The 11,963-nt window shown below is 41.6% G+C and overlaps 1 protein-coding gene across 3 annotated transcripts; it reads left to right on the forward strand.

Annotated features, from left to right (window-relative positions):
* Positions 1 to 2,393: 2,393 nt before the first annotated feature.
* Positions 2,394 to 5,782, forward strand: LOC132887173 (uncharacterized). 3 transcript variants are annotated; one of them, XM_060922646.1, is made up of 12 exons: positions 2,394 to 2,535; positions 3,276 to 3,494; positions 3,616 to 3,677; positions 3,991 to 4,105; positions 4,207 to 4,344; positions 4,450 to 4,521; positions 4,629 to 4,661; positions 4,787 to 4,855; positions 4,944 to 5,024; positions 5,113 to 5,175; positions 5,262 to 5,464; positions 5,606 to 5,782. In XM_060922646.1, the coding sequence occupies exons 4-12, from the start codon at positions 3,997 to 3,999 to the stop codon at positions 5,765 to 5,767; spliced, it is 930 nt and encodes a 309-aa protein (XP_060778629.1). In that variant the 5' UTR covers positions 2,394 to 2,535; positions 3,276 to 3,494; positions 3,616 to 3,677; positions 3,991 to 3,996; the 3' UTR covers positions 5,768 to 5,782. The 3 variants fall into 3 exon arrangements, with proteins under 3 accessions (XP_060778629.1, XP_060778631.1, XP_060778630.1); XM_060922648.1 differs by lacking the exon at positions 4,944 to 5,024; XM_060922647.1 differs by lacking the exon at positions 2,394 to 2,535 and having other exon boundaries at positions 3,236 to 3,494.
* Positions 5,783 to 11,963: the final 6,181 nt, after the last annotated feature.

An 11,963-nucleotide genomic window follows, 5' to 3' on the forward strand; every position in this document is an offset into this window, starting at 1 on the left:
ATTCGAGGGCGAGCAAGCCGGAGCGAGCTCCGGAACCTCGGCTGGAGCACTCCGGGAGCAAGCCGGAGCACGCTGTTTAATTTGAGGGCGAGCAAGCCAGAGCGCGCTGCTTAATTCTCGGATGTTGGTTCCAGCAGCTATTTACACTGGATCCGGTGTAAATAGCTGCCGGATCATAATTACAGAAAACTAGTAAATGCAGTAAAGGAAAAACTTGAGACTGAAAGGTTTTAACAGTCATCCAAATGACTGAACGTAAACATTGCTACAGTAACATACCAGCTATGATGTTGTTGACATTAGCTAGTCAACAATAGCTACTACAGAAGAACAAAGAGGTTACAATGGGTTATTTTAACCTATTTGGCTACACACTCGCTGCCACAGAATGTTAACAGCAATGTAATGCCTTTTCTGGCTAATTTTATTCGTCTTACCTCCAACAAAGTAGTCACTACACAAGCGTTGGTATGCCGAGGGCTGCCAATCTGTTAATGGCCGCTATCCATCTTCTCCGTCGGGATCTGATAAAATGATAAACCTTGCCTTGTTTGTTGATGGTTACTACATCCAGGTGCACAACAATATAGTGGCATGATGGAAGTCTTGCTGAAAATAAACACTTTCTTTGCTGCTGTTCCTCAATGTTGGCTGTGGTAAACTACTGGTAGTACACGTCCAAAATGGCGGCCGCGTTTGTCGTGACGTCACGTGAAAAGGGTCCATAGCTTCTCTAAAGAGCTAAACTGTTTTCAGCTGTGCTAACATGATTGTACAAGGGTTTTCTAATCATCCATTAGCCTTCTGAGGCAATGAGCAAACACATTGTACCATTAGAACACTGGAGTGATAGTTGCTGGAAATGGGCCTCTATACACCTATCCCTAGTAACACAGAACGTTAATGTACCGTTAGCCTATGGTTCTCTAAAGGTTTGTTAGAACGTAACCAACAACTAACATTTAGAGAACGTTTCCTCATGGTTATGCATAAACCTAACGAAGCCAAACGTCCCCAAAACGTTGAGGTAACTAACCAACTGAAACGTTATCATTTGGTTACACTATAACCTCCACACAACGTTATGTTTGGTTGTTTTTTTGTTGTTCTGAGAACTATACTATCTGCTTTTCCTGATGCTGGCTAAATTATCTTTTAATCTTTTATTTCAACCTCTTTTGTACTTGTAGCCTTTTCTTTTGCCATAGTAAACTGTCACATATAACTTTCCTTTTGTTATGCATTGTTATGTCGTGCCATTTTGGTTTGGAATCCAACCCTCACACATTGAAGACACCATATGGTCAACAGAAATGTGTGCATACTAGGCCAGATAACTAGTCTATGTTGAGTTGTGAGATATATTGCAAGGAAATTTTCACAAAAATAGGCGACAAACCCATGTACATTCCTGAGTAATGTGTTTTGACTGTCTAAAGCAGTGGTTGCCAACCTTTTTTGGCCTGGGACCCCATTTTTACATCACCAATTTCTCATGACCCCATACACATTTTTTAGATTTTATAGAGATTGCACAGTGTCACATATTCTATATTTTGATCAGCAGCCTAGCCTTCAGTTATGTGGATGTTTTCTTTTCAAAGCTGATATATAGCATTTTATTTGTAATATATAACATAATTAGTTGAACATTTTTATTTTCAGTATTTTCCTTCTATTGGTTATTTCAGGCGACTCCAATTCAATTCCAGGAGACCCCATTAAGAACGAAGGAAAGGAAGCATTTTGAGTGTTAAATGTAAAAGATATTTTACTGGGCAAGAAGGGAATGGTGAAAGCAAAAATGGACAGGTTAAATGTTTTTCTAGTTAGTGCAATGTGGGTAGAGTGTGGCTGATTTGCAGAAATAAACTTATAGGCTAAATTTGTTTGGATTGAAGTGGTGATGTTTTTTGTGGAATTCAAGTGATCTGTAATGAGCAGGCTGCAGCATATATCATATGAAGAGGGTGAACATGGTTTGGCAATGGGTCGTTGTGACTTGGTGCACAGTCTTGTGTGGTGCAAATTGGCTCCTGATAATATGGCAGAGCAGCAACAAAAGTTTGACCTTTAAGTTGTGGTCACACATTTCGCCCTCAAAACATGCTGCATTACAATAATGCCTACATTTTCTCATGCACATACTTCTGGTACATTATCCCTATTGTTGCCCCAACTCACTCACACCCAGCTCCATTGATCAACTTATTTGTACTTTGTCCCAACAACAACCAAATCCACCCTGTACCACTAACAAAATCTGCTGCAATACAAAAAACCACTTCTCTTCTCCTCTTATTTTCTAAAAATAAAAGTCCAGCTAGGTAGCTTCGATGCATCATCATCCTGCACATTACCCAGAATTCTCTGTGCTTTCAAACAGCTCTAAGGCAAATAACAAAATGGCGGACTTAATGGATGCTATGATAGCCCTTTTATTTAGCTATTTGAAAATTTCACCGAGTCTCCTTGTTGGATTTAGAACTACCAGCGCCAGTGTACGTTATCTGGATTTACAGTACGTGCGATCAGGTAATGTGTTATTTTATTCTGTATAAATGTGAATAGTATTCACCTAGCAGTTAGCTGCTATGCATGCAACCATCTCCATCTCCGGTCACATTATACGAAGTGAATCGTTGTTGGTATCTCTAAAACACGTCTTTTCCAGTCTCCCATCTGACAAAGAATTTGTACATAATTCTTTCACCTTTGTTGTGATTTAGCACGCTGATATAATGCTATGTAGCATACCTTAGCATGGCTAACGCCATAGCGCCGAGGTTACGCATGATTACCCCATATCGATATACATGTCGTGTAGGTGACGGTGTTCTCTGTTAAAATGTCTGTGTATTTGTGCCTCAGAACGGCGGCATAACAGCAGTACGGATTTCCCCATGTATTATTTGACGAAATATAGTATGTTGGTGGATAAAACCTCAAGTGAGGGCCTACTTTTGTAGGCTGCAAAGATCAGCAACACGTTTACTGCAGTACTCTGTTAGCCTAGCTCACTCAAACCACATTGCTTAGAGTTTAGAATATAGCACGAGACAAGCATTGTAGTTCAGAGGTTGCACAGAAAACGTAACGTAACTTTTACTGTCTGTTGAAAAACAACACTTTGTTGGTGTGAAGGGTTGTCATAAAAGTTAATAATCATCATGTATTAAATCCAATGGATAAGGGAATCTGAACTATAAAATAAGTAACTTATTTTATAGTTCAGATTCCCTTATCCATTGGATTTGTTCCCATGGGGTCTACAGGAAGAAACGAGACCTAGCCACTGTAAGTTGTTGATTGGTCAGGTTGCCTGACGCAACGGCATGTGACGCAAAACGAACACTCCTCATTGGCTGGACAGATGGATAAGAGGACGTAGGTGCGTGTAGTAAAGTCACTACCCGGAACTTGGATTTGGAAGCAAACGTCTCTGTTGGAAGTACTGAAGTCTGCTTCTGTTCAAGTACTCTACTTTCGAAAAGGTAATTTGTGATTTCTTTCTGGTTGTGGTTATACCTTAAAGGAGAATTCCGTCTGTTTTGCAAATATGTCTCAAACGTTTGTGGTCAAGGAAAGTTGCTAATGATGCCTTTGTTTTCACAGATGAGTTCACATACAATGCTATTGAGGTTGTGCCATCTTCATGGCTTGGACACACTTCTGAGGTACGAGTCTTTTTTTTTTTTTGTCGATACATAGCAAATATGTATGCTTACATATATGCCTATATATTTTTGATATATATATATGCGCTTGTTTTTTATATATATATATATATATATATATATATATATATATATATATATATATATATATATAATATGCGCTTGTTTTTTATATATATATATATATATATATATATATAATATGCGCTTGTTTTATATATATATATATATATATATATATATATATATATATATATATATATATATATATAATATAAATTTTTTTTTTTTTTTTAATTATATATATTTTTAGCATGGCATGGTCTGCTACTGGACGACACACAATGTGCGATTGCATGTTGTGAAGTGCCGAGCACCAAATACAACTTGGGCCAAACATCCCGTTAAGAAAACCTGGTACGAAACAGGTGAGCTATCGCTGCTATGCACTACATGGAATATACTGAATTGTTCTCTCTATGGCAGTACTTTTTTTTTTGTGCTACTGACTAAAAGTCATTTTCCATAGATTCATACGCCAAAGCTGAACAGAAGTGTTTGCAATTGATGGAGTCCTCAAGTGTTGAGACAGAGGATGATGTGAACACTTTTGCAATAAGGCAGCGTAAGCGCCCAAGGAGGTTTGTCTCCGAATCCTCTGATGATGGTAAGCTGTCTTCACTAATGACAACATTAGTTACTCAATTCAGTGTTCATTTTCAAGTCATTTACAAGAAATTTACATTGCACATTGTATGGTCTTTCCTTCCAGATGATTCTGCTCCAGTGGTAGCAGCAACCAAGAAGCAACCCAAGACTCTGACTGTGCCTGGAAGCCCTGTGTGTAAGTTAACAGTTCCCAAATCATCATTCATAGCTTGGAGCTAACATTCATGATGAATAACCGGTGCATATTACGTGACTGATCTGATGTTTGTGTGCTCTTTTCAGGTCAGCAGGACCCAATGCCACTACCACCACAATGTAAGTGTTTTTCAATTTATTTGTAAATGTCTAATGTATTATCATAGGTTCTTCTTTTGTGAATACCATGTATAAGAACCCCCCCCCAATAAATGACTTAACATCCATATGCACCATCTTTTCAGGGTCAACACCAGCCGGGACTGGAGCCAGTCCTCACCACCCTAGCCCAAGTCCTGTTGACCCTGTTCAAGGTACAGTTGCTTTCAAGTTCCCATTTACAGATGTTGGAATACAAAGTCACGAACAGGAAAACTAACATTTTCTTTTTGAAAACTTCAGCCAGCAGCTGGGCACTACACCCAATTCAGTCAGCCAGGCACCTCCAAGAATCACTGGAAACCTCTTTTGACTCTGTTCAAGGTACAGTTGCTTTCAAGTTCCCATTTACAGATGTTGGAATACAAAATCATGAACAGGAAAACTAATATTTTCTTTTTGAAAACTTCAGCCAGCAGCCGGGTGCTTCATGACGGACAGGGTGTCTCAGCTATCACAGCCATGTTTGAGAGAAGTAAGTACTTTTATACACACTAACTAGTTCACTCACTCAGGAAAGTACATTATAAATTACAACTTCCATCACATTTGTCCCCATAGTCACAGAGGCCCACATGAGTCGCTTGATGCGGAGGCTCGAGGCTAGGTTTGACAAGATCGAGTCATTGGTGGAGACCAACGCCCCGACACACACGCCTCAACTCCAGCAAGAAGATGTGGTGTTGGCTAAACCATGCAGCATGGTGATGGAGCTGCTGGAGTTGGATAGGAGTCTGGAACAACCAGACAAGAGGAACAAGATGGTAATTCATTCTATCTATCTATCTATCTATCTATCTATCTATCTATCTATCTATCTATCTATCTATCTATCTATCTATCTATCTATCTTATAAGCTCGCTACAGTAATTTTCATTGTATAATTATTTTTATTTTTTTACAGCAACATTTTCTTGAAACTGTCGGAGGGGCAGGTTTAGGGGCAGCCATTCACCGTATGCTACGCCGAGTGGCAAATAATGAGGTACTCGCCCAGTACAGCTTGCGGGGCAGACGGGCCAAAATGTCCTTTGATGTCCATTCTGTGCAAGATTATAAAGGGTAAGTGTTTATATATTGATCACATCACTTTTATGCCATGCTTGACTGACTAGGTTTTGATGTGTAACTTTCCTTTATTTTGCCTTCTAGCTGCATGCGTCAAAATTTCCTGGCCATATGGAAGCTGAAGTGGAGGAATGCCTTGGGCAGACTCTAAAATTTGCACCACACAGACGGTATACTTCTGCTGTCTAATTTGGTGCAATCACAGAAATTTCGTGGTTGGTAGTAGGGTGGTTTATCATGCTTTTGTGGACATGTGCTCATTGTTCTTGTTTTTAAACATTTTGTTCCTTTTTCTTTTCAGGTCAGCTGGTCAGCAGCAACGGGTGAACAGTGAATTTTTATTCTTTTTTTTTGTGAACAGTGATTTTTATTCTTTTTTTGTGAAGTGATTTTTTTTTTTTATTCTATTTTGTTTGTTATTGAATGCACAGTTACACTTTAAAAAACTGTTATTTCTATTTTATTCTGTTTTGAATGTTTTATTGAATGCACCGTTTCAGAAACTTTTCTATTTTATTCTGTTTTGTATATATGATTTTTATTGAATGCACTGTTACACTTTCAGAAACTTTTTTCTATTTTATTTTTTATTTTCAAACTTTTTTTTATTCAAATTTGTTATTGATATTTTATCTCATTAAACTTTCAAGACCTGCCAAATTTGCCTGTTCATTCATCACTGAGTTTTCTCATGTAGATATGCTAGCAGTTGTGTTGATGTTGCTAATTAGTTGAAAGCAAAATCTAACCAAAACATAAAATTCTACAACGTCAGGGGGACGTTTGGCTAACATTCAGGGAACCAAACATGCAACCAGCAAGGTTAGGGGAAGGGCAGGGGAAGGTTGTTGTTGTAACCAACAGGAAACGTTTGGGCAACGTCAGAAAAACTTTCCATGGCAACCACGTGGCAACCAAGTGGCAACCAAACCTAACGTATATGCACCGTATAGGCAACCAAAGGCGTACGTGCCCAGAACGTTCTGGGAACATAAAATTGTTACTAGGGATGTAGATATTGCACCAAAAACCAGACATAAATGGCCCTTTTCCACTACCCTTTTTCAGCTCACTTCAGCTCACTTCAGCCTGACACGGCTCGCGTTTCGACTACCAAAAAACAGCACGATTCAGCTTGCTTCAGCCCTGCTTAGCCCCTAAAACTCGCACCGTTTTGGAGTAGGGCTGAAGCGAGCCAAAGCGAGCCGAGTGAGGCTGGGGGCGTGAGCAGACACTCCCCTGTGCACTGATTGGTGAGGAGGAGTGTCCTCACATGCCCACACACGCCCCGCGAGCACGCTGGGATCTGTAAACACCGCAAACCCGGAAGAAGGAGAATTACGAATTACGAGAATTATGAAGCCTTATGCGCCTCGCCTCATCTATACGCTCTTGCCAGTATCTGTTGTCGGTGACAACAAGCCACAGCACCAAGACCAGCAACACTAACGACTCCATGTCCATGTTTATTGTTTACTATTCGGGTCATGAGACTACCGCTTAAAAGCTCACTGATGTCACTGTTTGCGCTGCTTAACGACATCACGTGACGTCCACCCACTTTCGCTAACTCCACCCAATGTGTCCACCCACTTCCAGCCAGCACGGTTCAGCGCGGTTGTAGTCGAAATGCAACTCCAACAGCCCCGCTCAGCTCGACTCAGCACGGCACGGCTCAGCCGCGTTTGTAGTGGAAAAGCAGCATTAGTAGAATTTAGCTAGAATAGTCATTTACCACATTAGCAATGTATAGAGTGTATTTCTGATTAGTTTAAAGTGATCTTCATTGAAAAGAACAGTGCTTTTCTTTCAAAAATAAGGAAATTTCAAAGTGACCCCAAACTTTTGAACGGTAGTGTAAAAACACAGAAGACACAAGCGTCAGTCAGTGCGTTTACATGCACATAGAGAGAATCGAATTTCTGCCGTTGCTCGACTGAAATCGAAGTTCAAAATGCCATGTATACACCTTAATTTGGCTGAAATTGAACCAAACTTGATTTCTCGGAATCGAGCTACACAACCTAGATTATGCGATTTCTGCCGAGCTACTTAGTGCATGTAAACCCTATTGAGCTACGTATTCGAGCTACTTACTTCAGCACTGCCCCTTCCGGAAGTGACGATTGACGAGACCACAAGCGGGAAACACAACAGCCTCATTCGGCATGACAACGAATCATGACAACGGCATGAATCTTTTCTTTTTGTGGCATTGTTTGCACTGTTAAAATTTAGCTCACTTACTGTATCACCAAATACATCTGTACAGCTGTTGCATAGCTGTGAATTGTGTACATAAACAAGTCATTGTATGTGTGTGTGTGTATATATGTCCAACATCTGAAGAATGTCAATAAAAACAAAACAATTGAACTTTTTGTGTGTTTATTAAGACATAAGTTAAACTGTAAGCAAAAAAAATTTTTTTTGTAAGCAAAAAATGGACTTTAGAAAAATATACAATTGTGCAAAATAAGTTGTCTTACAAAACAGTGGTCTGCGCAGGACAGTTTGTAGCCATACAGTCTGTTAGAGCAAGCCTAACAGCTTGAGCACGGAACTTGTGAACACGGAACTGCCAGTGTTGCCAGATTGGGCGGTTTTAAGTGCATTTTGGCGGATTTGAACATGTTTTGGGCTGGAAAACGTCAGCAGTATCTGGCAACACTGCGTGATAACTTTGTTTATACTCTTGAATAGCTCTTCTTCATGACGACAACCGGAAGTGTACCAACACAATGGGGCGTGTAGCGCCACCTGTGGCTCGGGTGCACAATGTACCTCACACAATAGCTCGATTTCCTTGTGTGCATGTAGGATTGGATTTCTCTGGCACCCCTGCTGGGACCCTTAGCTCGATTACCGACAGTAGCTCGATTTGGATGTGCATGTAAACGCACTGAGTGATACGGTATGGGACATTATGTTATGATTGTCGTTTGTTTGATTGATTGTTTGAATTAATGATCATTCATCCGTCCGACTGGACGTGTTAAAAAGGATGACAGAGTTGATCCACAAATCAAGCTCTCACTAAATCTCAGCACCTCACTCACTCACACACAGGACCCCCGTCTTCCACACTCACCCCGCCCCCTCGCTTTCTCATCTAACCACGTACTTGCCCGTACTATACACATTCACTGACAATCAGAAAACACACAGCATTATTATTATTATTCTCATCTCATTATCTCTAGCCGCTTTATCCTGTTCTACAGGGTCACAGGCAAGCTGGAGCCTATCCCAGCTGACTACGGGTGAAAGGCGGGGTACACCCTGGACAATTCGCCAGGTCATCACAGGGCTGACACATAGACACAGACAACCATTCACACTCACATTCACACCTACGGTCAATTTAGAGTCACCAGTTAACCTAACCTGCATGTCTTTGGACTGTGGGGGAAACCGGAACACCCAGAGTAAACCCATGCGGACATGGGGAGAACATGCAAACTCTGCACAGAAAGGCCCTCGCCGGCCATGGGGCTCGAACCCGGACCTTCTTGCTGTGAGGTGACAGCGCTAACCACTACACCACCGTGCCACCCCCTGATTATTATTATTATTATTATTATCACACAGCATTCACATTATCTCATCTCATCTCATTATCTCTAGCTGCTTTATCCTTCTACAGGGTCGCAGGCAAGCTGGAGCCTATCCCAGCTGACTATGGGCGAAAGGCGGGGTACACCCTGGACAAGTCGCCAGGTCATCACAGGGCTGACACATAGACACAGACAACCATTCACACTCACATTCACACCTACGGTCAATTTAGAGTCACCAGTTAACCTAACCTGCATGTCTTTGGACTGTGGGGGAAACCGGAACACCCAGAGTAAACCCATGCGGACATGGGGAGAACATGCAAACTCCGCACAGAAAGGCCCTCGCCGGCCATGGGGCTCGAACCCGGACCTTCTTGCTGTGAGGCGACAGCGCTAACCACTACACCACCGTGCCACCCCCTGATTATTATTATTATTATTATTAGCACACAGCATTCACATTATAATAGTAACAAATAAATACATACATACATTTCCTAGATTAAAAATTGTATTTTATTAGTGTGGTTTACTTTAACTGTTTGTTGTGTTTTTGTTCTCTTTTTTCCTCTAAGTAAAAATGTCCCCAAAGTTCACAAAGAGAGTCCCCACACCAAGAACAGTTATGCACTTACATTTACAGTGATAAAGCTCTCAATATATTTAGATTATATTTTAAAAGTTCACTGTTGCCCACTTGTACATTATACATTTTTACAGCATTGGCAATAAAGCATTTCAAGCTTTAAGTATGAGTAATTGCTTTCTTGATCACCCCTTTACTAAAAACACCTACAAAATGAAACATACCACTGCTGCGGGCACCCCACCCCATGGGAGTCGTGCCCATGGTGGTCATGGCCCCACAAGCCGTGGTGGGCGTCCCTTATTTTCATTTCTGAATGGTGGCAACCCTACCTATGAAGACAGCCAAAAGCACATAGCCTACTTACCGCAATGTGTTTCCTCAAATTCGATGTTGAGTTTTTATAAGCTGAAACGTCCACTGGTTTGGGGAGACACATGTGACACCGCAAAACATAACTATTATTTTTTGTTGTTTGGAGAGTGAACATGGTTTGTATGTGTGGCCAGGGTAGGGTGACCACCTGTCCCGCATAGCGCGTGCGCGTACAGCATTTGAAGCCGAATTTATGCGTCCCGCAAATTCAGAACGTGTCCCGCATAATCGATGCTTGCTGAGGGGGATGTCGCTCTCCCCGGGCCACCCAGGCAGCCAAACGAATATTACTTCACATTTCAGCACACCACCGTCGCCACTATAGACTGTAGAACAAAACCACACACACACCCCTCACAACTGACTGGTTGTTGTCAACTTTTTGTTGTTGCCATGACACTGCACTCACGTGCACAGACAGTAACGAGGGACGCAGGTGCAACGCATGCATTGCTTTCATATTAAAAAATGGAGAAAGGTACCGGGGAGATGGCAGGTGAGGCACCGCCACCTCCAGTTAAAAAGAGAAGGTGTATGTACAGGAAAGAGTGGGAAAATGAATATTTGTGGCTGAAAGGGGTTGAGGGGGATACCGAGAGGGCTTTTTGTGACCTTTGCAAAACATCTTTCTCAATCGGACATGCATGCATGGATCTTAGTTCCATGGCGGGGAATACGATGTGAAACGACACAGGCTCGCGGAGACTCACAAGAAAAGTGTGCAACAGGAAGAAACGTCTAAATCTATGGATGCTTTCCTCCGACCTAAAAACGACTCTCTAGCTGACAAAGTGACTGCGGTTGTGAGTTAAGAGACTTTTTTTCTAGTTTCTGTAGTGCTGAGCCACTACAATTCCTGTTAATCCACTGAAAACTAAATGGAGACTTGTCACTATTCCTGCTGTTCTGATGCACTGCAAAGCCTCAGACTCAATATTATATTATGATTGATTTAAAGTGAATAAATTGTAATGGAAAATAAATAAAATTGAGTAGCTTCAGTAAATCATAAGTGGAAGTGTGTCTGTCAAGTCATTGAATGGTCAAAATATTATGAATGTTTATTTAAAAAAAAAAAACACATTTGGTGGCCTGTTCATGACCATACATCACCAATAACAGCAGATTAGGGTATTATTGATATACCATGTAAGGTAGTATGTGCTAGAAATGCATAAACCACTATCTGTGAGTTTTCCAGCGGCCGGCACGGCACAGTGGGGGCGGCGTCCCACATTGTCCCTCAAAAATATACCCCTTGTCCCCCCTTGGGCTTATGAGCAGCTGGTCACCCTAGGCCAGGGGTGTGCCTCTTCGGCTTGATGAGAAACGCTGGCCGCTGTCTCTGCCATTTTTCTTCTGCGCGTGCTCTTTTCCACCTGGACTGGGCTTGCTGCGGGAATTTTGTGTGCGGGCGCGCGCGGTGGCTTGGCTCTGTTTGATTGGCGAAACAGAGTTAAACCATAGCTCCTCCCACTATGGCTCTGTTTGATTGGCGAAACGGAGTTAAACCATAGCTCCTCCCACTATGGCTCTGTCTGCTACATTTGATCGGTGAGATGCGGTCATGTGACAGAGCCTCTGCTGGAAGTCTTGACAAAACATAAACAAACAGACCACGCATTGCACGGATCAGTACAAATAAAGTAGCGAGTAATGAGCAGAATATAGCC

The sequence above is a fragment of the Neoarius graeffei genome, chromosome 5 (genome assembly GCF_027579695.1).
Source record: "Neoarius graeffei isolate fNeoGra1 chromosome 5, fNeoGra1.pri, whole genome shotgun sequence".
Lineage (NCBI taxonomy): Eukaryota > Metazoa > Chordata > Actinopteri > Siluriformes > Ariidae > Neoarius > Neoarius graeffei.